Raw genomic sequence first — 20,743 nt, forward strand, 5'->3', positions numbered from 1 at the left:
ATATAAGAAACACACTGTTAAGTGGCAGATCGAGGTTCGCTGGCCTTCCCAGCGATGCAGAATATGGGAGGCCTTGACCCCTTCCCACCCAATCACAAGAGAGATGCGTGTTACAGTAGCGGCCTATCAATCATGGCCTTTCCCCTCCTTCCCTGTAGGGTTACCAGGACGTCTTGAGAATACTAGGGTCATCATCTTTGAGTTGAGCGAAGCTTGCACCATCTGGTCAGGGACACTTGTGACGTAAAACGTGGCTTTCTGAGTGCTTACACGCCTAAACTGAGCGGGTATAAAAGGGCACCGGCCACGTGTGAGATGGACCTATTGGGGAGTGATACCAGCGCCACCTGCGAGTTCCCTGCGCTGCGACATTGGAACAACTGTACGGCAACTGAAGGCCTGGCGACAGAGGAAGAGTCTCTCTGGTAGTGGTACCAGCGAGGGTGATCCGGGAGAGAGTCTGGAGAGCCTCGTTGGTAGCGAGTCGGGTGTGACGGGCGACAGTTTGGGACGGGGTGCGGCACGGCATGGGTGGGTGGTGCGAGGTAGTTGTCGAAGAAGTGGCGAGCAGAGACTGGCAGAAGGACGAGCCATTGTCAAGCCTAGCCCCATTGGGCAGAGTTAATGTTTGACTGATCGTGTTAGACTATTATTTTTGCGGACAGTGATTGGACTGTGTATTCTTTATTAAATTTAAGGTTGAAATATTTGTAATAAACAAAACTGTATTTAATTAATTGGGCTATCCTTTACGAACCTTTTTTGTCCCATTTATAACAGTATTATAGTTGTTCCACTTACCATCTTACAGAAAAATCTGCTAGTGTTTTGGAAGAATATGTTATCAGATGCTTTACTTTGTGTAAGGAAACGGTTGTTATTTACCTAACGAATGCAAATGAGTAATTAATAGTCAGTACGTGGGTGTGTTTTTGTTTATTAGAAAGAACTCAGCACACTGGATTATGAAGATGGCAAGTACGAACATCTTCAAGAAGTGAGGCATGGACTACTCCGTGAAAAGCAGCAGCTCAGAGATGAAATAGACACTTTTAACGGCAGGTTGGTGTAGAAGTCATCTTGGTTTTTTTACTTGTGATGCAGCTACGAAACTGCCAGTCTGCAGCTACATTAAACCACATCATTAAAATAGGTAGTTAATTTGGTTTGCTTGTTTGTTTTGATTTTTTAAATGGACCCTACTTTTGCAGTGTCTCCACTAGACAAATGCAAATGTTTGTGTTAACTTCTTTACAAAACTTGCCTTCATATGTAGGTATATAAAATAGAATTGGACCGATCAAATTTCAACTCCTCAACTACCATCATATCTTTTGTATTCAAAAGATTTGGTATTTGAGGAAAAAGCTTTGATGAAAAGTATTTGAGGAAGGGAAATTTAAAAATTCAAAATTTTAGCACCTGTGTAGTTGACAAAGACTATATTATTCATCTTTACAGAAGTTATCAAAGAAATTATTGTACAGTAAATACTTGTTAAGAAGTTTCTCAAGGTACTTAGAATTTTTGACAATTTAGCAGGGAATTTTATTGAAAGGGTTAAGTTGTATGTATTTATAGGTAGGGGCTGAAAATATGTATTAGCATATTTTTGCCCCCCTCCAAAATTAAAGTGTGTTACTTTGAAATTAGAATTTTTAATGTGACTTATTTAAAACATAATATTTATATTCTAAATGTTTGTAAACTAAATATTCATACATAAAAATACCTAAAAATAACCCACTCTTTCAGGTTTGTAGGGCAAGAAATGTTTTTTGTGTCTTTCTAGACTAAAGCCACAAAAAAAATATTTATTTTAATTTTAAAATATTGTTATTTGCAGCATGGTAGCAAGTATTAAGAGTAAAGTTTAATCCATAGAATTATACTCAAACAACTGGATTAATTGGGCATGGCTTATATTTTGAAGTTATTTCTGATGGAACTTGCCTGCGTCACAGAGACATGGCAGTATCACAAATCATGACAGTTATGAAAAGTAGGCCTAGTGAAGAGAACAATTACCAGAAAATTACACGAGTCAATTGTGACATTTGGGGTGGGGAGGGGGGGGGGAGATGCCAAGTACCTGTAGTGCAGCTGTAGCCCCTGTTGCGTTCCACTCGGCAAAATGCAAGAGAGTGCAGGATGTTTTGGTTTCTCTTATTAGCCAAACATAAATTGCTGAAAGTCCACATTTTTTTAAATCAATTTTTAAAACGGTCAAAAAATATATTGCCGTTATATGGCATTTTGTAAAGGATATGTTTAAAATGAATGATATTTTACTTTATATCTGGGGAAAAAAAATATTATGTAGAAATTTAACTAAAATAGCAATTACATACGTAGGAAATCAGCAAATAATAGCATCTGAAGTGTAAATAAATACCGTATTTGCTCGCATAAAGGCCCCGCCCGCGTATTCACCCCCCCTCCTTGTTTTGTAAACATTTTTAAGAAAAATATGAAAAAACGTGTTTTTCTGGGTTTATCTGAGGGCAGGGCAGCTTGGCATGCATCAAAGAGCAAGCCATGTATTGTGAGCGGCGGGAGGTGATTTTGTAAGCAGCAGTGATACAGACACTGGTATTTTAGTTTGTCCGCTCTCGGTAGGACTGTCGTGAGGCAGGCGTGATAGACGTACACAGTTAGTCGTATCTCAAACGACCTAAAGATAAAGAAAGCTAGACTCGCGCGCTTGTGTTGATGTGGAGTGTTATCGGAGAAGAAGAGGGGAAGAAGAGGGGAAGTGAAGGAGGAAGGGAAGTGGGTGGAGCAGGTTTGTCTGGTTGGCTGGCTAGCTGGCAGGAGGGAGGTTAAGCCACGTCGTTCCGCCAGCTGTTTCATTTAATCAAAATTTAACTGGCGTTTAAATAAGTTGTGGCGGTAATTCATTTTGCTTTAATTAAATGTTAGTTTTTCATACCTGAAAAAAAGAAAAATCTATTTTTATATTTATTTTATTTAATTTTGGAGTTGAAAATTTGGAAAAAAAAGGGCCTTTACGCGAGTCAATACGGTATATAAAAAATTAAATATAGCATTTATAGCAATATGCTGATTTTTCCAGCCCTATTCATAAGTTGTGTTGAATTTTTTAAATTTAATATATTCAGGAAATTTTCTTAAGTGAGTTTTTCTTAAGATACATAGATTTACTGTGTTGACATCAGCTACAATGCTCTGGCAATGTTTGCTTAGCACTTCAGGTAATATTTTTGGCTTTAAAGAAATTGTTTATGTTTATAGGTAAATTTGTATATATTATCATTTTTTTTTAAGTTAAAAAAGATATTCTTCAAAACTCAAATTTCTCTCATCTTGCTTGTCGTCAAAACTTCCAGTAATGGATATTTCCTTAAAACAACAATTTCTAACAATGGACGACTTTCATTCCCTGGCACACTTATACTGAATCTTATGAAGCTGACAACTCTTTGAAAAATGGACACAGACACCTACATTGTACATTGTTAGGGACCCCGAAATTTTGTGAACTATGAAATTCGCGAAATAAAACTAAATTTGCCTGTTTTCAAAGTTATTCGCAGAATTTTAAACATTTTTGATGAATTTCAAATTTCGGCTACAAATATAGCTGTTTTCATGAGATGATCGTGATCGATGCCATTTCTGAAAGTGTCACGCCTTTGGTTATTGTCACTTCATGGCTGTCTGTGCCTAGTTGCGTAACATAAATTCACACACACACACATACACACACACACACACACAGATATATATTCATTTATTTAGAATTTAAAGTACTGTGATAACTAACATAGTCAATTTGGAAAAACTTAGTCAATTTGGAAAATATTTTCTTCTTTGTGTATACCATTATTATTTTAAGAAGTCTTACCCCCAAAGACCTTTCAAAGTGTGCAACTGTTTAAAAATCAAACATCTTAAATAACTAGACAAAATTTAATGAAGTGCATGCCTGTCATAGCTCCACTGTAGTTGACCAGTTTTGTTCCAGGAACCCTGGGTTGAGTTTCCAGTATCGTGACCCAGAGACCAATTTCAACCGAGCCTCGGTGAAAGGCTTGGTGTGCCGATTGTTAACTGTGAAAGATGGGAAGGCTGCCCGTGCATTGGAGACTGCGGCTGGCGGGAAGGTACGTTTGTCACCGGCATCACAAGTTGCTCCAATCAGGAGTGCACCTCAAACTTTATTTCATTGGTATTCTTTTTTAATTATACTTCTGGAAAAATTTGATTGCAATGATTATGTTAATATTACACTATATATTTAATACTATTTTTATTTCATGTGTTTCTGGTACAGTGAAATACTCTTAGTAAATTTCTCGAGGGCTAAAAATTAATGTGCATTTATTGTTGCAATTAGCCGATTAGTAATAACTAGTGTAGATTTGTGTGTGTAACCCAAAAATTATACACGCTTAAGTAACTGTGAATAGTATTAGAGGATTCATATTTACTTCTGCGGCTGAGTGTCTGGGGTGTGGTGCCGGCAGCTGTACAACGTGGTGGTGGACACAGAGCTGACCAGCAAGAAGCTCCTGGAGAGGGGGCAGTTGCGGCGACGCACCACCATCATCCCCCTGAACAAGATACGAGGCTCCAGCATGGACCAGAGGACTGTGCGCCTCGCCGAGAACCTGGTCAGTTGGCACCTCTGTCCTCACCCACGCATCGCGACACGCGTCTTCCGTGAAACGGTTGCGATGGAATCTTTGCTACAACGTAGTACCTCACTTCGAACCAGTTCTCTCTCATACAAATGTATATCAAAGGGAAAAGATAAAGATTCAAATAACAGTACGCCAATCCCTCACTCCTAGCACGTCTTCAGGAAACGCAAATTCATTTACCCCAATATTAATACATATTATTGCCTCAATCTTGAAAGGCACGTCTGTAAATTTCAGTCAGCACGAAATCGCCGCATGGCTGTGCTTGCGACTTATTCGTGATGTCATGAACCTCCAACTTTACCTCATCTGACTAAAACGTGTTCGAAGGTGTCCGGAAGCTAAAGTTCGACGTTACGACAGGGTATTTAGAGATGGACAGCTGATCAGCAACTTGAAACACATTTCTTTCTTCAAAGGATTTTTGTTTTGTAGCATTTAGCTCTCGGCAGCTGCAGTGTTCACGGTTCGAGCGAGTAGTGTGTGTGAGTAGTGGAGTTCGACGCGTGCGCAGGTGGGCAAGGAGAACGTGCAGCCGGCGCTGTCTCTGATCTCGTACGAGCGGGACCTTCACTCGGCCATGGAGTGGGTGTACGGCCAAGTGTTCATCTGCAAGGACATGGAGTCGGCCCGCAAGGTCACCTTCCACAACCAGATAATGAAGAAGTCCGTCACCTACGATGGGGACGTTGTCGATCCCGGCGGCACCCTTTCGGGAGGTGGGTGGGAGGAGCACTTTCTCGTATCTCGTACTGTTCTGACCAAGGTTGGCTGGTGGAAACCACGTTGGTAGAGACATGCAAAATTCGCGGATTCATTTCGCGATAGGCTAGCATCAAAACAACTATACCTTCGTACCGCTTCTGCGATTGGCCCACATTTTTACCCGGGGAACTGTGAGCCAATGGGTAACACTAAACCAAGAAAGTGCCGAATTACGGACAGCCTAGTTGAGACGTCTCACGCGTCAGTAGCCAATGAGCAGGTGTCATTTAGGCGAGTATTTAAAGGACTGTGGAGTCTATCCTAGAGGTCAATGAATCTGTGAATTTCGCAGGTCTCTACACATTGGTTTAAACCAAGTGGTTTATTTTTATTTTTATATATATATATATATATATATATATATATATATATATATATATATATATATATATATATATATATATATATATATATATATATAACATTTTAAAAATAATTTATTTTTGAAAAGAATTTCCTAATTTTTTTTTTTTTTACTGAAAGGTTGGATTCCACATCTAATAGCAAAAAAAAAGTTAGCTCATTAATGTTTCTTGTGATTCACAGAAACAAAAAATGATATACTAATCTATATCTTATCATTTAAATTATCTGAATAAGTTGTAAATTATACCCAGCTAAATACTCCAGTAAAATTAAATGAATTTATGAATTGTAGGCAGTGTAAAAAAAAAAGAGGAAATAAATAAATAAATTTATTATTTAAAAAATTCCTATTCTGTGGGTAATCTCCAACTGTTCTGTAAGTTTCCATTTTGTGGGGAAAAACCCTTTCTATGGGGAGTACTCTTCCTGTGGGGAAATGCCCTTTCTGTGGTTGAGTCACTGTCAGTCTGTCAGATGTGCAGATTTGCTGGACTTCAGTTCTTTAATGTTATAACTTTGCTGGTTCAACATAAGTGGCATAAAGCAGGGTGTTGTATGGCTTTCATTTTAACATACTGAGAACCAAAATCACTAATGTAATTAAAATAAAACCTGGATTAAACAAAAACCCTGTTGTTTGGTATTTTAATAAACCTGGTTTTTTCTAACCCTGGTTCTGACTGAATGAATGATCCCGTTTAAAAATTAGGCTACATTAGTCCCATAGCCCTGTAAATAATTGATTCATTTTTATTCAATTTTTGTCTGAAATTCTTAAGTCCTATAATATCCACATACTTTTGGGTTTCCTTAAAGATGGTTTTATTTTTAACAAGTACTGTAGACAATTTTTAGTAGCTTTACTAACTTTTATATAAAAGTTCAAATTTATAATTAATTGACTCTTTGGTTTTATTCTGTATGTATTTTGGAATTGTATAATCATGACACTGATATTCATTAGTATGCATGGCTGGTTTACTTTCAACTGTATTTGCATTTTTCTGATGGTTTTTGTTCCTTATGACAGGTGCACCACCCAAAACTGCACCAATATTCACCCTGCTGGAGAGGATAAAAACTGTGGAGCAGAGACATGCTGAGATTGAGCAGAAAGTAGCTGCAGTGGAGCTAGAAATACGCAGTCTTTCCAAAGTTGCAGAGAGGTACAAGTCTTTGTTAATTAACGTGTTATTTTGACAGCTCTTAAGGTACAAGAATGAAAGCAGTGATTACCGTGTTTTATCGCATAATTGTCACATATTTTATTCTAAAATCAAGTTAGAAAAGTAGGGGTGCGACGTTTATGCGAGAAATAAAAATTTTGTTGGATAAAGTTATTCATGAAAACAAAACCCATTCATGGAAAGTACGTTTATTTAAATTAAAAAGTGAAGTATAAAAGAGCTCGCCAAACAATTTAAATAAATAAGTCATGCAACAAAAACCTTTCTTCAACTTTAAATAGGTAAACAAAATCTGTGACCCGAATGTGAGCCTGAACGAACACATAACCATCGTCGTAATACACACCACGAAAGAGTGCGGGCCCCGTCAAATGTAGTTAACTCGGCACAAGACAGAGAGTGCGTGTTGCATGCAATCGGCGAGATATCGATATTCGACTACGTCTGCACACACTATACAGGAAACAACATAACCAAACATGAATGATGCCAACGAGAGGTGGCTACCGCAGCGACACAAACGAACAGATAAACGTTATTACGTTTAAAAAGTCTTTAAAAGATAATTTTCACATCAGATAACTTCGTATTTCCGTCAATTAAATAAGTAAGTGGTAATGTCTGAATAAATATTAGATTTCTTCTTTAAAATACATCGTTTTATACCGAAAAAATACCCACACAAAGCGCTCGTAATCTAATAGCGGGACCAAAACCATCATGCCACGTTTATGCGAGAGGTTTTTTTATCCAAATTTTGACACACTAAAATATGGTTGTGACGATTATGCGTGTGCGACGATTATACGTAAAAAGAGGGGGATTCTTTTGGGTTATTATTTTTTGGTGCATATTTTTAAAAAAATTGTCTGCTTTTTATTTTCAGGAAATAGATGCATTATGTGATTATGATTATACTGCGAATTTTTAAATATATTTATGCAATTAGAATAATTAAATAATTAAGACTTATTATAAGACTAATTAGAATCTTGCATGCCGTTAATCTTGATTGCTTTCAAACAAAAGAATTAACACTTCAATGGTTCTCGTTTGGTTTTTTTTTATGGGATGCACAGTAAGTACCGTATTTACCCGATTGCAAGACTACTCGAATGCAAGACGAGGTCAACTTTTTAACCTTTATAAACCAGTAAATAGTATATAACAAGCTATAAATAAACATTTTACCGCCACCGTCGCACGTTTGCTTCGGATATGCCAAAACGTCTTGATGCAGCACTGTTGTTGTTTTCTTCTGCATATTTTACCACAATGAGCTTAAAATTTGCATCGTGATATGTTCGAGAGCCTTTCTTTATAAAGAACTTGATATTCCTCGCCTTTCAACACTATCCATTTTAGGTTCCCGCAATTTACCGCATATGTTTATTAACGAAAATAAACAATTTCGTTTACATAGAATAACATTGTTAAAACGTATACAACACTTTGGGTTACTAAAATTGTTACAGCGCTCGCAACATAGTGTAGATATCATGTACTACAAAATTCAGCATGAGAAATGACCTGGTTTACCAACTCCCAAGTTCTAGGTTTCACGTCTTCTTTCGTGCATACTTTATCTATGGCGTGAGCGCAAATAAACAAAGCATGGCGACTAGTACCGTAGATGTTTTTTATAATCTTTTTGCATACAAATTAGCTTTAAATTGTACTGTATTTTTCATTAAATTATTATAATGTTAATAGTTATTTATTGCCTGTACCCATAAAAGTAATTTCACATTGTATTAGCCTAAAAATGTGGGACAAACTACCATCAAAAATAAAGATTTTCAAATGCAAGACGAATGTGAAATTTTTTACCGTTGCAGGGAGAAAAAATAGTAGTCTTGCATTCAGGTAAATACGGTATGTCAAAGCAAAGTGCTGAGACATGTACAGCTCAGCTTATGACCTCACACTGCTACCGTTAGTTGGGGAACATCTGTTTGCAGCTCTTAACTGTGGTCCCTGGAGAAGGTATGCCGTACTCAAAGCTAGACAGTAAGTAGCAGCACGTGTACTCGTGTCTCAGGTACAACTCCCTGAAGCAGAACCTGGAGCTGAGGCGTCACGAGGTTGAACTTGTGCGAGCCAAGCTGCAGCAGACGACACACCACAAGTACCAGGAGGAGGTGAACAGCCTGCAGGCCACTGTTGGTGTGTTGCTCTTACGTCTACTTGAACATCATGTTTGCTAACCCAATTAAGATATTCCTTGTTCAGCTAAAGGTATCTTTGATTTTTTTTTTCTCTCTTTGAGCAAAGTTAGTGACATTTTCAAATCTGTTTATGTGTTAAAGTTGGCTATTTCTGGTACAGCTAGTACAAACTGTATATATGACTGAATTAAAAAAATGATTTATTTAATTAATTAATTAGTTGGGGATTAACATCGCATCGATGTTGTGTTCATTTGTGACGGTGAGAGGTGATAATTAGAGGATGGAGCATCGACGAAAGGATTATACGGGAGAAACAGGAGCACCCTGAAAAACCTTTGCCATATTTATCACTTGCGAAAAACCTGAATCGCCTCGTTGAAAGGTGAGTGAACAGATTGCTCAACCACCGTGGCCTCTTCAAACTGTAAATCTGTGTTACTAGTATCAGGTATTGCTGCTGGTATAAGGGTGTGTCTGGAATTGGTGTCAGAAAGTGAGGCATCGGAATGTCCCTAACATTAATGTGTATGACATTTTGTTTTAATTTCCAGCTAGTTGGCTTTAAATGACGTTCCAAATGATATTAGGAGTGCAGGAGGGGCCGGGAGGCTTGGCAAGGGAAGGCCTACAAACTAACTACCATAACTGTAAAAACACTCAAGTCAGAGGTTCGGCAAGTGGCAAACACAATTTGAAAACTACTCAAGATATCTGAGCGGTGCCTGTTTACGAAAAGCATTTAAGTATTCGCTAAGGGCCGAAAAGTAGTTTTGATTCCGGATTAAGATTTTAAACTTTATTTTTAGTAGAGTTAAAATAGCTCAGGAGTGTTTTCAGAGTAATTTTAAAGCGCAAAACAACCAGTACACATTTTTGAAAGCACTTAAAGGGACTTGCATTACACCTTTATAGGGATGTGCGAGTACCCGATATTTTCGGGTACGGTTCAAAATTCAAATCCACAATTACACGAACCCGGAATTGTGGTTCGTACATGGATTCGAACAGAATTACGAATATTCACAAAAATTATAAATTAATTTAATACGGCTCAAAAATACTAGCAGTGAAAAATAAAATTAGGCTACTATTACGTAAGTATTTATAATATGATGTATCAAAGAAAGATATGTAAATCAAATAATTAACACAGTGAAATTAAAAGAATTTCGAGATTTCGAGAGCTTAATATTACGGGTGTGCGGGAATAGGTTTTTGTACTGCGGGAAATTTTCGGGAAAAATAAACTATTCCCGCGGGAAACGGGACGGGATCGGGAAAATTAAAAAAAAAAAAGTAATTTTTAATTATAATATGAGAAGATGGCCATTTAAACGTTTCTTGCAAAGTTAGTTGTTTTTTTTTTTGCTGCTATTTCTTTTGTCTGCTTCACTTGCCCTTTTTTCAGCTGCAACTTCATATTTTTCAGCATCCTCAAATTCTTTTTTTATAGCCAGACGTGCTACCATGCTCGCATCTCAAAATTTTTTCACACGAGACACTTTGCCAGGGATTTACTGTCTGTCAGACGTCCAAAATACTTCCAAACACTTTTAGGTTTACAAGTAACAAGCTGATCGATTGCGAAATCCATTATTTGTAGGCTGCTAGTTTGTTTTAATATACAACGGCATCGAAAATAGGAACAGATACTTTGCACAAGCCTTAATAACGTAACGTCAGCCGACAAAGCCCGCCTAACTAAACAGTAAACAACTATTTTTTTCTACGAAAGCAAAATCATAGATGTTTAGATACTCGTGAGCAGTGGTGTAAAACTACGTGATTTCATATTTTTCAAAGTGTCAATACAGTTCTCTACATCGCCACTGCTATCAAGTAATGAGAACGGTTACGCTTCGTTATGTATGTAACGCAAGTCTAGTATTTCTTATATCTTTGGCGAAAAGGTTCGATTGCGCATGTGTTTTGTTTGAGTCTAAGGACACACAGTGGTTTTAGGTTAAGTATTCAATGGTGACGGCAATAACGTTATATAACTGACTATTCACGTATCTTGCAAATTTGTACCCTTGAAGAAATATATTTATGAACGCATACAATATTTAAGGTACTCCATGTACGTTTTCTATATTCAAATTAGATATGTGTAAACGATTATCATAATTCACTGCACACCACAGCTGTCGCTACGATCGGCATACGTTTAATAGATGTTTTGCGTTTAAATAATACGGAAACTCTTCAAAAATGTACGAATCCATAAAAAATATTGTTGTAAAAACAGTTTGAATTGATAGAAAACATTTTCACATGATTAGTAAACATTTGTAAATTTTTAAACAATTTCCCGAAAAATTCGGGAGTAATAAAATTCCCGCCCGGCATTTCGGGAAGCCTATTTTCCCGACTTTTTTCCCGAAGCGTCGGGATCCCGCACACCCCTACTTAATATATAATCACGAATTTCGTCTTATAGCAAACTATTAATTAAAAACAATTACGTACATACCTACAAAAAAAAAGTCTTGGCTATTTATTGGAGAAAAAATGATTTCGTTTGCTGAAACGTTTATAAAACTGAGATTTCCCTGTGGCGTGCAGTTTATTACGATTGAGTTGGAGAATCGAATATGTTTTGGTTTTCATATTTTAAAGGGTTTTTTATTAATTAAGTTTACATATTTATAAACATTTCAATCTCAGTGTAATAAATAATTGCCAGTCGTTACAGTTAGAAAAAAGAGAACACACATAATTTTTATATTAATCAGTTATTTTTAACTATTCTCTGTTTAATACTATTTGGAATCGGATTTATATATCAAATATTGCCAGGGATTTGATTCAAATTCGAACCGAACTGAAAATCAAGGATTCGCACATCCCTACACCTTTATCTTTATTTCCATACCATATAATGTTATGGTTCCGGCTCAAATTTCATAGTTGTCCTGTGCACGACGAGAAGACTGCGTGGCAGTTCAGTCCTTGCGCTCAGAGGCAATACTGCACCAGAAGCACAAGCGAGCGTCACACTTATCATCTCGCCTCACTAACAGATACACACCTTACTAGGCGAGCCTCTTAGAGCCCTATTTCACTAACTGGTTCCTGCAGACGAGCTGCACCAGAAGATCCAGCAGTGCAAGAAGACAATGGAGGAGAGTGAGCGGCGGGTGAAGAACTTGGAAGGGAAGATGAAGAACTCGAAGTCGCTGCGTGAGAAAGCGCTCAAGGATGCAGAGAAGGAGATGAATCGGCTAAAGCAGAAGGCAGGCAACAGCAGCACGCAATGGAAACAGCGTGAGCAAGTAAGTCTTTAGTCATTTTCATTTGCAAAGCTTCCTGTTGAGAGAGTTTGGAGACATGTGTAAAGAAAAATATGTATTTTTGTATTTAAAGAACAATTTGTATTGTTTTAGCCAGTTTGTTGCCCATATTTACAGTGTGTAGAATTATTTGAGGAGATTCCAGTCGACCAACATGTCAGAATAAGTCTTTAAATTTGATGTAGCCACAACTCACAAGCTTAGCAAGTTCAGACAATGACCCTGAAAGCTCCAAACATTTGTAGTCTGTTGAAAATTTTGATTTATGATTAAACATACCATATGCGCTGATAGAAACAATCCATCCACATGCCTATTCAACATTTACTTTGGAATTCCATTGTGGGGAATCAGATTTTCGTATCATTTAACTGCACAGTTCTTACAATATTATTTATCAGTGCATATGCAAATAATTTTTATTGCTTATAAAAAAAATTTGTTCTGGAAATAGTGCTCTTTGAAAGAAAAATTTGAATGTTTTTTTTTATTGCATTTAGGACTATGAGGGCTTAAAACTGGAGATTGTGGAGTTGGAGAAGAGCATCGAGAACGGCAAGCAGCAAATAGCGGCCAGTGAAGAAAACTTTGCCAAGCTCTCAGCTGAGTTTGAGCAGCTGAAGGGGGAAGTGGACAATGCCAAGGTCAGCTTGTACTTTCTCCTTGCTGGTCAGCCTAGAGTTACTCGGTTACTCTTTACAGATAGACCAAGTCTTAACTGAGCAGGGTTGAATCAAGTTATTACATTAGGGAATGGCTTTGATCAGAAATATAGCCAAAATAGGTCAGTAACTATTAGACTTGGCTTATAGTTGTAGGTTTTTTTTTTCTGACTGCACTACACATTTTACCCTTTATTTTTTTGGCTAAAAATGTTGCAAGTTACTATACATTATATTTACCGGACTAGAGGCCTACCCTTTAGTTTTAAAAATTGTGATGTTAATTCCTGTAAAACTGTTAACATTCTACAAATACTGTATTAAGGGATAAGTTATTAACTGTTATTTTGTAAATTTTATCACATTTAATCGTGTATTTTATGTTCCAAACTTTTCATACTTAATCATTTTCTGTGATCTTTTTTGGATATGCTGTAAGCATTCTATACAAAGTGAAAACAGACACTGTACTTGATCTGTTAGTAAGAAAATAATCATATATGTGAGTTGGAGTGTATGGACGAAGCTGGAGTTATTGTCCTAGACGGGCTCGTGTCCAATGCGTTGCAGGAGAGCGTGAAGGAGATGCAGGCAGAAGTGAAGAAACAGAAGGACTTAATCCACAATCAGAACAAGGAGATCCACCAGACCATTCACAAGAAGGAAAAGCTGTTGAAAGAGATGGCGGATTTGGAGCTAGACATCAAGAAAAAGGAGCACGAAGTGACCAAGGTTCAGAACGAGGCTAAGGATTGCCATAACAAGGTAATTTTGCTCCTTCCGTTATCTATGGTGCTCTCTGTCAGTGTCAGATAGAAATTTCAAGTATGGCACAGAACATTGTAGTCCTATTGGAGTTGTACAAGAAGTAACTTTTCAAGGTTAAGACAGAAATCTAAAAATTTGAGACTTAGAATTTGTCAGTAACATTGCATTATATTTAGTAAACATAATTGATCAAGTAACATTTTTCGATCTAGGCCCATCTGACATCCATTTTTCCATTTGTGTTCAAGCTAATAAGTTCTTTGTTATCCTTGCTGCCTGATTGATTAGTAAATGCATGCCATACTAACATTTTTTTTTTGTTGCTTTATTTAAAAATTAATTTTTCTACTTCTTTCCTTCAAAATGTACATCATAGAAACACAGTTCATGTATTGTTTGTAACTTTTTTCTCCACTTTGAAGTTTTTTGCTTTGGGGATTAAATATCTCTGTGAGGAATTACGAATTACGGTATTCAAGCCATTTTTAGCACATTTCAAAACTGTTTTGTCATAAACAATTTACTACTGTGTCCACCTGTGTTGATTTCATTTGTGTGAAAAAAAAATGCACAGCACGAAATAGACTTGTGAGAGAAATTCTCTTTTCTTTAACCATGCCAGTTTTCTGGTGCACAAAAAAAAAAAAGAAACCATTTAAATAGTTGCCACTTAAGAAGTTTTAATCCTTATTACATATAAGTAGGGCCCCCTGAAAGTGGTATATAAAATTTTCAGATTTCGTTATTAAAAATTACCAAAAGCGGTGTTAAAATTCACTTTTAAAACACAAAAGCGGTGCTTAAATTCACTTAAAAACACAAAAGCGGTGCTGAAAACTAAAAAAAAAAAGTGTGTGTTACCGTAAATATATCTGAAATTATTTAAGTTGAATAATTTTACTTGAACCTACTCATTACTGAATACCCTAAACAAATAGGTTACATATATTTATATGACAATACTTTTGATTTAGACACTGATAGTTAGTTTGTTCCCATAAACTAATCTGGAAAACTATTAATCCCTTTAACAAAATCGAGGACGCATCACAACTCCGAAATGCCAAATTGATCACAACAACGACAGCTAGAAAACTGCTGTGTACCACAACGCCGAAAAATGTCATTACAGGGCTGCCACAAAGGTTGGGTTGGGGTAGGTTAGGTTAGGATAGACTAGGTTAGGTTAGGATAGACTAGGTTAGGTTAGGATAGACTAGGTTAGGTTAGGTTAGGTTAGGTTAGGTAAGGTAAGGTAAGGTTTGATTGTGGTATTTCAGCGTTAAGGTACATTTAAGAAACGCACACAAATTCATTCAGTTGTTATTTCGGCGTTGTGGTCAATTTTGACATTCGGCGTTATGGTATTTCGGCTTTGTGGTCAATTTTGACATTCAGCGTTATAGTATTTCCGCGTTGTGGTTACGACCCAACAAAATCTATAAAAACTGTTGACCAACTAATCATCATCGTCACACCATTCGAAAATTAATGTTTGTTTACATTTTTCCGCTTTTTGGCGCGATTTAAAATGCTTGTGCCTGGTTCACCCGATTATCTGCTTGATTTGATACTACGACGCTGTTCCAACTATATGCCAGCGCCCCCGGCTGACGTGATATGGCCACTCACATAAGGCTGTTCCAAATACCGTTCGCCCAATCATCTGCTTGCTTTTGTATTTATCCGGTGTCGCTGTTCCAAGCTGACGTCAGTGCCCCGTGCGGTGTGTGTACGCTTTAAAACTTCGCCTGTTTGTCTTATTTATCCAAACATTATGCCGGAAAGGAAAATAAACGCTGTAGTTTTGCGTATTTTAACAGTATATTTTTGGGTTTAACATTACAACGTGAGCGTGTGTAAGCTTTTGTTTGCTTTAGTTCATTTATGATTAATGTTTGGCGGCCATGTTGCGGTGTTTGTTTACCATTGACGAGACAAGTCTTTTATCCAGTATTGAAATTTCGCGTAAAAACACTGCAATTTCGTGTTTTAATACAAAAGTTTGTGTAAAAACGCTGTGTTATGGCGATTTCGCGTAAAATCTGTATTTAACGGTGATTTCGCGTTTATCGTCGTTTAATCGCGATCGCGAAAAGAACAGGCCCCTGCATATAAGTTAAGATAATTTTTCACTTGACTTACACACGTCATTAAAATGATCCCTTTTAAGTGCATCATATTTTCCTTGGTCAATAGTCTTAAAATTTTCAGGTCACATGTGAAACATTTTAACAGAGTTGTAGAGTTGTAATAAAGTTGGTAGGTGTCGCTCTTGTTTCTCGCCGTTTGTGCAGTGATCTGCTGTTAACGGTTTGTTTTGCTGGCGGGCAGCTGGCGCAGCTGGCCCAGAAGTACGAGTGGATCGAGGCGGACAAGATGTACTTCGGGCAGCCGAACAGCGCCTACGACTTCTCGGAGCACAGCCCCCAGGAGGCGGGGCGGCGCGCGGAGAAGCTCCAGGAGCAGCTGGAGAAGGCGGGGCGCAGCCTCAACGTGAGCGCCATGGCGATGCTGACGCGCAAGGAGGAGGAGTACGAGAACCTGAAGAGCAAGCGCAAGATCGTGGAGCAGGACCGCGCCAAGCTGTGCAGCCTCATCGAGGACCTGGACCGTCAGAAGGCCACCGCGCTGCGCAGCGCCTGCGAGAAGGTCAACAAGGACTTTGGGTCCATCTTCTGCATGCTGCTGCCCGGCACGCAGGCCTGCCTGCGCCCGCCCGAGGGCCGCTCCATGCTGGAGGGGCTCGAGGTCAGTGGCTGGGCCGGATAGGGCATTCTCTCTCGCCGGCATCGGCAATTATTTAAGCTTATAAATTTCAAAATATCCGTGATATTTTAAAGGAAGAAGTTATTTCTATTGTGTATGCCCAAATATCGTAATTATACTTACATTGATATATATTCAAGGCAGGGGTGTACCCAGGGGTGGGGGGGGTTAGGGGTTCAAATCACCCCCCACCCTCCCCCCTTAGCACCAAATCTTTAATTAATTTCTTATTCATCACTCAAACAAATTTCATATCAAAACTAATAAAATTTTTACCATTACGATATTTAAATTTAAGTACCGAAAACTGCTAAAATAGCGCTATTTTACACCTTAAAATCCAAATTTTCCCGGGGGAGGGCCATGCTTCTTAACACCCCCCATACACAAATCCTGGCTACGCCACTGATTCAAGGTAATATTTAAGGACTGCAAAATACCACAAAATACTACTATTTATTTAATTTTATGTTACCCGTAACAGTGAAATAAAAAAAAAAGCCTAATGTGCGAAATAGTGATGAATTTAGCTCATATTTAACCTTTTACTCAAGTTATTTACTCGTTTTCGTTAGTATTTGCGAAGGTCATGAACCCATTCTGCAATATTACAAACATATTTACGACTAATTTCCACTCGATTCTGGCACTTTTATTTGTATTTACATTTGTGTATGCTCGAAGATGCAATAAATGCAGCATGTGAGCAACTACTGTGTGAACATGGTGGTAAATCAGTTTTAGCTATTGATTTTAATATTGTTTCTACTACTGTGTTCACATTTTGTCCATAGCACAACAGTTCTTGTGTTTTTGTTAATGTTCTTCATAGTCGGAGACAAATTTTTAAAATTTTTTTCAAACTGGTACTTATAAGAAACAAACCATAAACTTTTTATTTTGCATTTAATATACCTAAATTTGTATTTCCAACTGTGAACGAGATTCATTCAGCTACATTTTCGGGACAAGTGAAGCATCTTTGATTGTTTGGTTTATGTTCAAATTCTGAATAAAGTGCTTGTTTACGATTGGCCTATGAATATATTTTACATCACCATTTATAATATAAGTTTGAATTGCTAAAAAAAAAGATGCGTTTTCGATTGCTTGCATGTAGGTTTGAGTGCAGTGCTTTGTTTGAAAATAGTTTAACAATTTTGGCACCAGAATAAATTTGAGAAATCAAAAAAATAAAAAATAATAAAAATAATATATTATTTCCAGTCTTGACATTTTGCTAGGGGGGGGGGGGGGATAGGATCCCATCCAACTGTACTGTCCTGCTTGCTAATAATTTGTTACTGAGGCAAAGAATTTGTTCATCTATTTTGTTGCAAACTGTTACGGACGATGAAGTCGTTAGTGAAGGAAACACACCACTGAAGGAATCGGTCATGGCCTTAAACAAGGAGCCTTATCAGTGTTTGCTTGGAGTGATTTTTTGGGAAACTGCTAATAAAAAATCGAAATCCATTTAATGCAGTAAACAAAACTGATCTCCTCCCCCATCCTGCCTGCATGTTTGCAACAACCACTTGTTTATTGTAATTCAAAGTGTTAAGCCCACCGCACACGGTACAATATTTTCTACTAGTTTGCTTACTAGAATGCTTACTGGTTTCTGTACTGTGTAGGCTACAAGCTGAAACAGTAGGTGTGCTACAAGTTTCTGCTGCACACGATTCTAGCTGCCTTACCAGTTTTGTTAAGAGAATATTCTCCACAACATATTTTTATTATGATAATTCACATTTTTTACTACATACAAACAAGGCTCTTCTTTGTAAGCATTTATTAAAACGAGGAGTTGGTCACTATTCCACTTCTTTCCGTCCATGTTTATCACGACATGCGCGCTTAAAAGTGTAAACGTGCTGTTTTCGTGAGTTCTCATTGGCCACTCCTTAAATATTGTAACACACCAAGCAACGAATATAGGACGCAGTCTATTACGCAAAACCAGTAGCCCAGCTAGTGCAGCTACTAGTATCCAGTTTGAATTCGAGTGAAGAAACAAGTAGTAGAGCCAGTACGACTCCTAGCATACAATATTGTAAGGAATATTGTACCGTGTGCGGCGGGCTTTAGCTTGTCTTGTATGTCTCGGGACGTACATACTGTAGTTCCTCTGGTTTTTGGCGCGCAGATCAAGGTGGCGTTCGGGGAGGTGTGGAAGGAGAACCTGGCGGAGCTGAGCGGCGGGCAGCGCTCGCTGGTGGCGCTCTCCCTCATCCTGTCGCTGCTGCTGTTCAAGCCGGCGCCCATCTACATCCTGGACGAGGTGGACTCCGCCCTGGACCTGTCCCACACCCAGAACATCGGCAAGATGCTGCGCAAGCACTTCCGCCACTCCCAGGTGCCTCCCCGCTGCGACCGCGTAGGCATCGCGTAATCCTCGCACATTTCATACTGCAATCAAGTTTGAAAAACAGGGTTGCGATTTTTATGCGAAAAAAATAATTTTTTGTTATCTGAAGTTATTCATAAAAACAAAACCCATTCGTGGAATGTACTTGAATTTAAAAAGTGGAGTATACAAATGCATGCCAAACAATTTAAATTAATTAGTCATGCAACAAAAACCTTTCTTCAACTTTAAATAGAAAAAAAAAATATCTGTGACCTGAAAGCATAACTACCGTCATAGTACACACTTGCCACGAAAGAGTGCGGGCCATCAAATGTAGTTAACTCGGCACTAGACAAGTAGCCGTGTTGCATGCGATCGGCGAGATATCGGCATCGATGTTCAACTACGTGTGCGCACTTTATATGGGAAGCAACATAACCAAACATGAATGATGCCAACTAGCGCTGGCTACATTTTTTATAAGCGGTCCACCACAGCGACGCAGATGAACAGATAAAGATTATAACGTTAAAAAAGTCTTTTTAAATAAAATTTACACGTCAGACAACTTGGTATTTCCGTTAATTAAATAAGTAAGTGGTAATGTCTGAATGAATATTATATTTATAAATACAAAGTTTTATATGGAAAAAATACCTTCACAAAGCGCTTGGAATCTAATAGTGCGACCAAAAACATCATGTGACGTTTACGTGAGAGGTTTTTTTCATCCAAATTTGATGCCCTATAATATTGGTGCGAAGATTATACTATAAAACAGGGTAGTTATTTCTTGATAATTAAGTAGATAGTTGTTTGGTTTGCTTATACAATGCAATATCAATACAAAGTACCTGATGAAATCAACAGTTTTGGCAATTATGAAAGTAGAACATTTTTACATATTTCAAAGGATCAAGACAAAAAATATGTAAATAGTTAGAAAATGTAAAAAGGGGGTAAGTGTTAAAAAAAAAAATTATCAGCTTACTATGATGTAAATGTGTTCACATAGAGTAGGAAAGTAATGCATTAATATTTAATACTATAAGGAAAATGGTGTAGGTGAAAATATATATTAAATACGGGGATGCTTAAATCCAGGGTATGTAAACATGAGGTTCTACTGTACTTTTAAACAATATTTCACTTTACTGCATGCAAGGGATTAACATGTTTTGATTGTTTAATCTGTAAGAAGCACAAAAATGGTTACAGAAAGATTTCTTTTTTGCAGTTTATCATTGTCTCCTTGAAGGACGGGATGTTCAGCAATGCCAATGTTCTCTTTCGCACCAGCTTTGTGGATGGCATGTCGCGGGTGACGAGGACAGTGCAGCGTAACCCAGAAGACAAATAACTTGATCTTTTTTTAGTGTAGGTTTTGTAAGATGTTTCAAATAAAAGTTTTTTTTATATCTCCTGCATTTTAATTTTTGTATTTAATAAAACCTAAGAACTGAAGGAATCAAATCTTTGTAGAGGTATGCAAAGCTCTTGAAAATAAAATTTGAATTGAAGACTAATTGTCTGTATTTGGACAAATTCAAAAACCTAAGATTTTGGAGATTATTTTTCTTGAAAGCATAATGCAGAAAAATTGTAGTTGTGGTAAAGGGAGGACATAAATAACATCCGTGGTATCAGCTAACTGCAATTTTTTTTTTACAAGTCAGAGAATGTATTCAAGGTTTTTTAAATTAGATCATAACTGTTAGCACACAAATAACTGATAAAGCTTA

General features: G+C 37.5%; 1 protein-coding gene across 1 annotated transcript in view; it reads left to right on the forward strand.

Annotated features, from left to right (window-relative positions):
* LOC134530264 (structural maintenance of chromosomes protein 2) overlaps positions 1 to 20,419 on the forward strand; it is a 48,665-nt gene extending 28,246 nt beyond the window's left edge. Inside the window, exons 10-21 of the mRNA XM_063364958.1 lie at positions 944 to 1,062; positions 3,989 to 4,127; positions 4,491 to 4,637; positions 5,182 to 5,386; positions 6,829 to 6,964; positions 9,027 to 9,151; positions 12,238 to 12,431; positions 12,950 to 13,093; positions 13,682 to 13,876; positions 16,214 to 16,630; positions 18,798 to 19,007; positions 20,239 to 20,419. Coding sequence (XP_063221028.1) covers positions 944 to 1,062; positions 3,989 to 4,127; positions 4,491 to 4,637; positions 5,182 to 5,386; positions 6,829 to 6,964; positions 9,027 to 9,151; positions 12,238 to 12,431; positions 12,950 to 13,093; positions 13,682 to 13,876; positions 16,214 to 16,630; positions 18,798 to 19,007; positions 20,239 to 20,361 — 2,154 coding nt within the window. The 3' untranslated portion in view covers positions 20,362 to 20,419. The remainder of the gene's footprint in view (positions 1 to 943; positions 1,063 to 3,988; positions 4,128 to 4,490; positions 4,638 to 5,181; positions 5,387 to 6,828; positions 6,965 to 9,026; positions 9,152 to 12,237; positions 12,432 to 12,949; positions 13,094 to 13,681; positions 13,877 to 16,213; positions 16,631 to 18,797; positions 19,008 to 20,238) is intronic.
* Positions 20,420 to 20,743: the final 324 nt, after the last annotated feature.

Source organism: Bacillus rossius, chromosome 3 (genome assembly GCF_032445375.1).
Source record: "Bacillus rossius redtenbacheri isolate Brsri chromosome 3, Brsri_v3, whole genome shotgun sequence".
NCBI classification, from domain to species: domain Eukaryota; kingdom Metazoa; phylum Arthropoda; class Insecta; order Phasmatodea; family Bacillidae; genus Bacillus; species Bacillus rossius.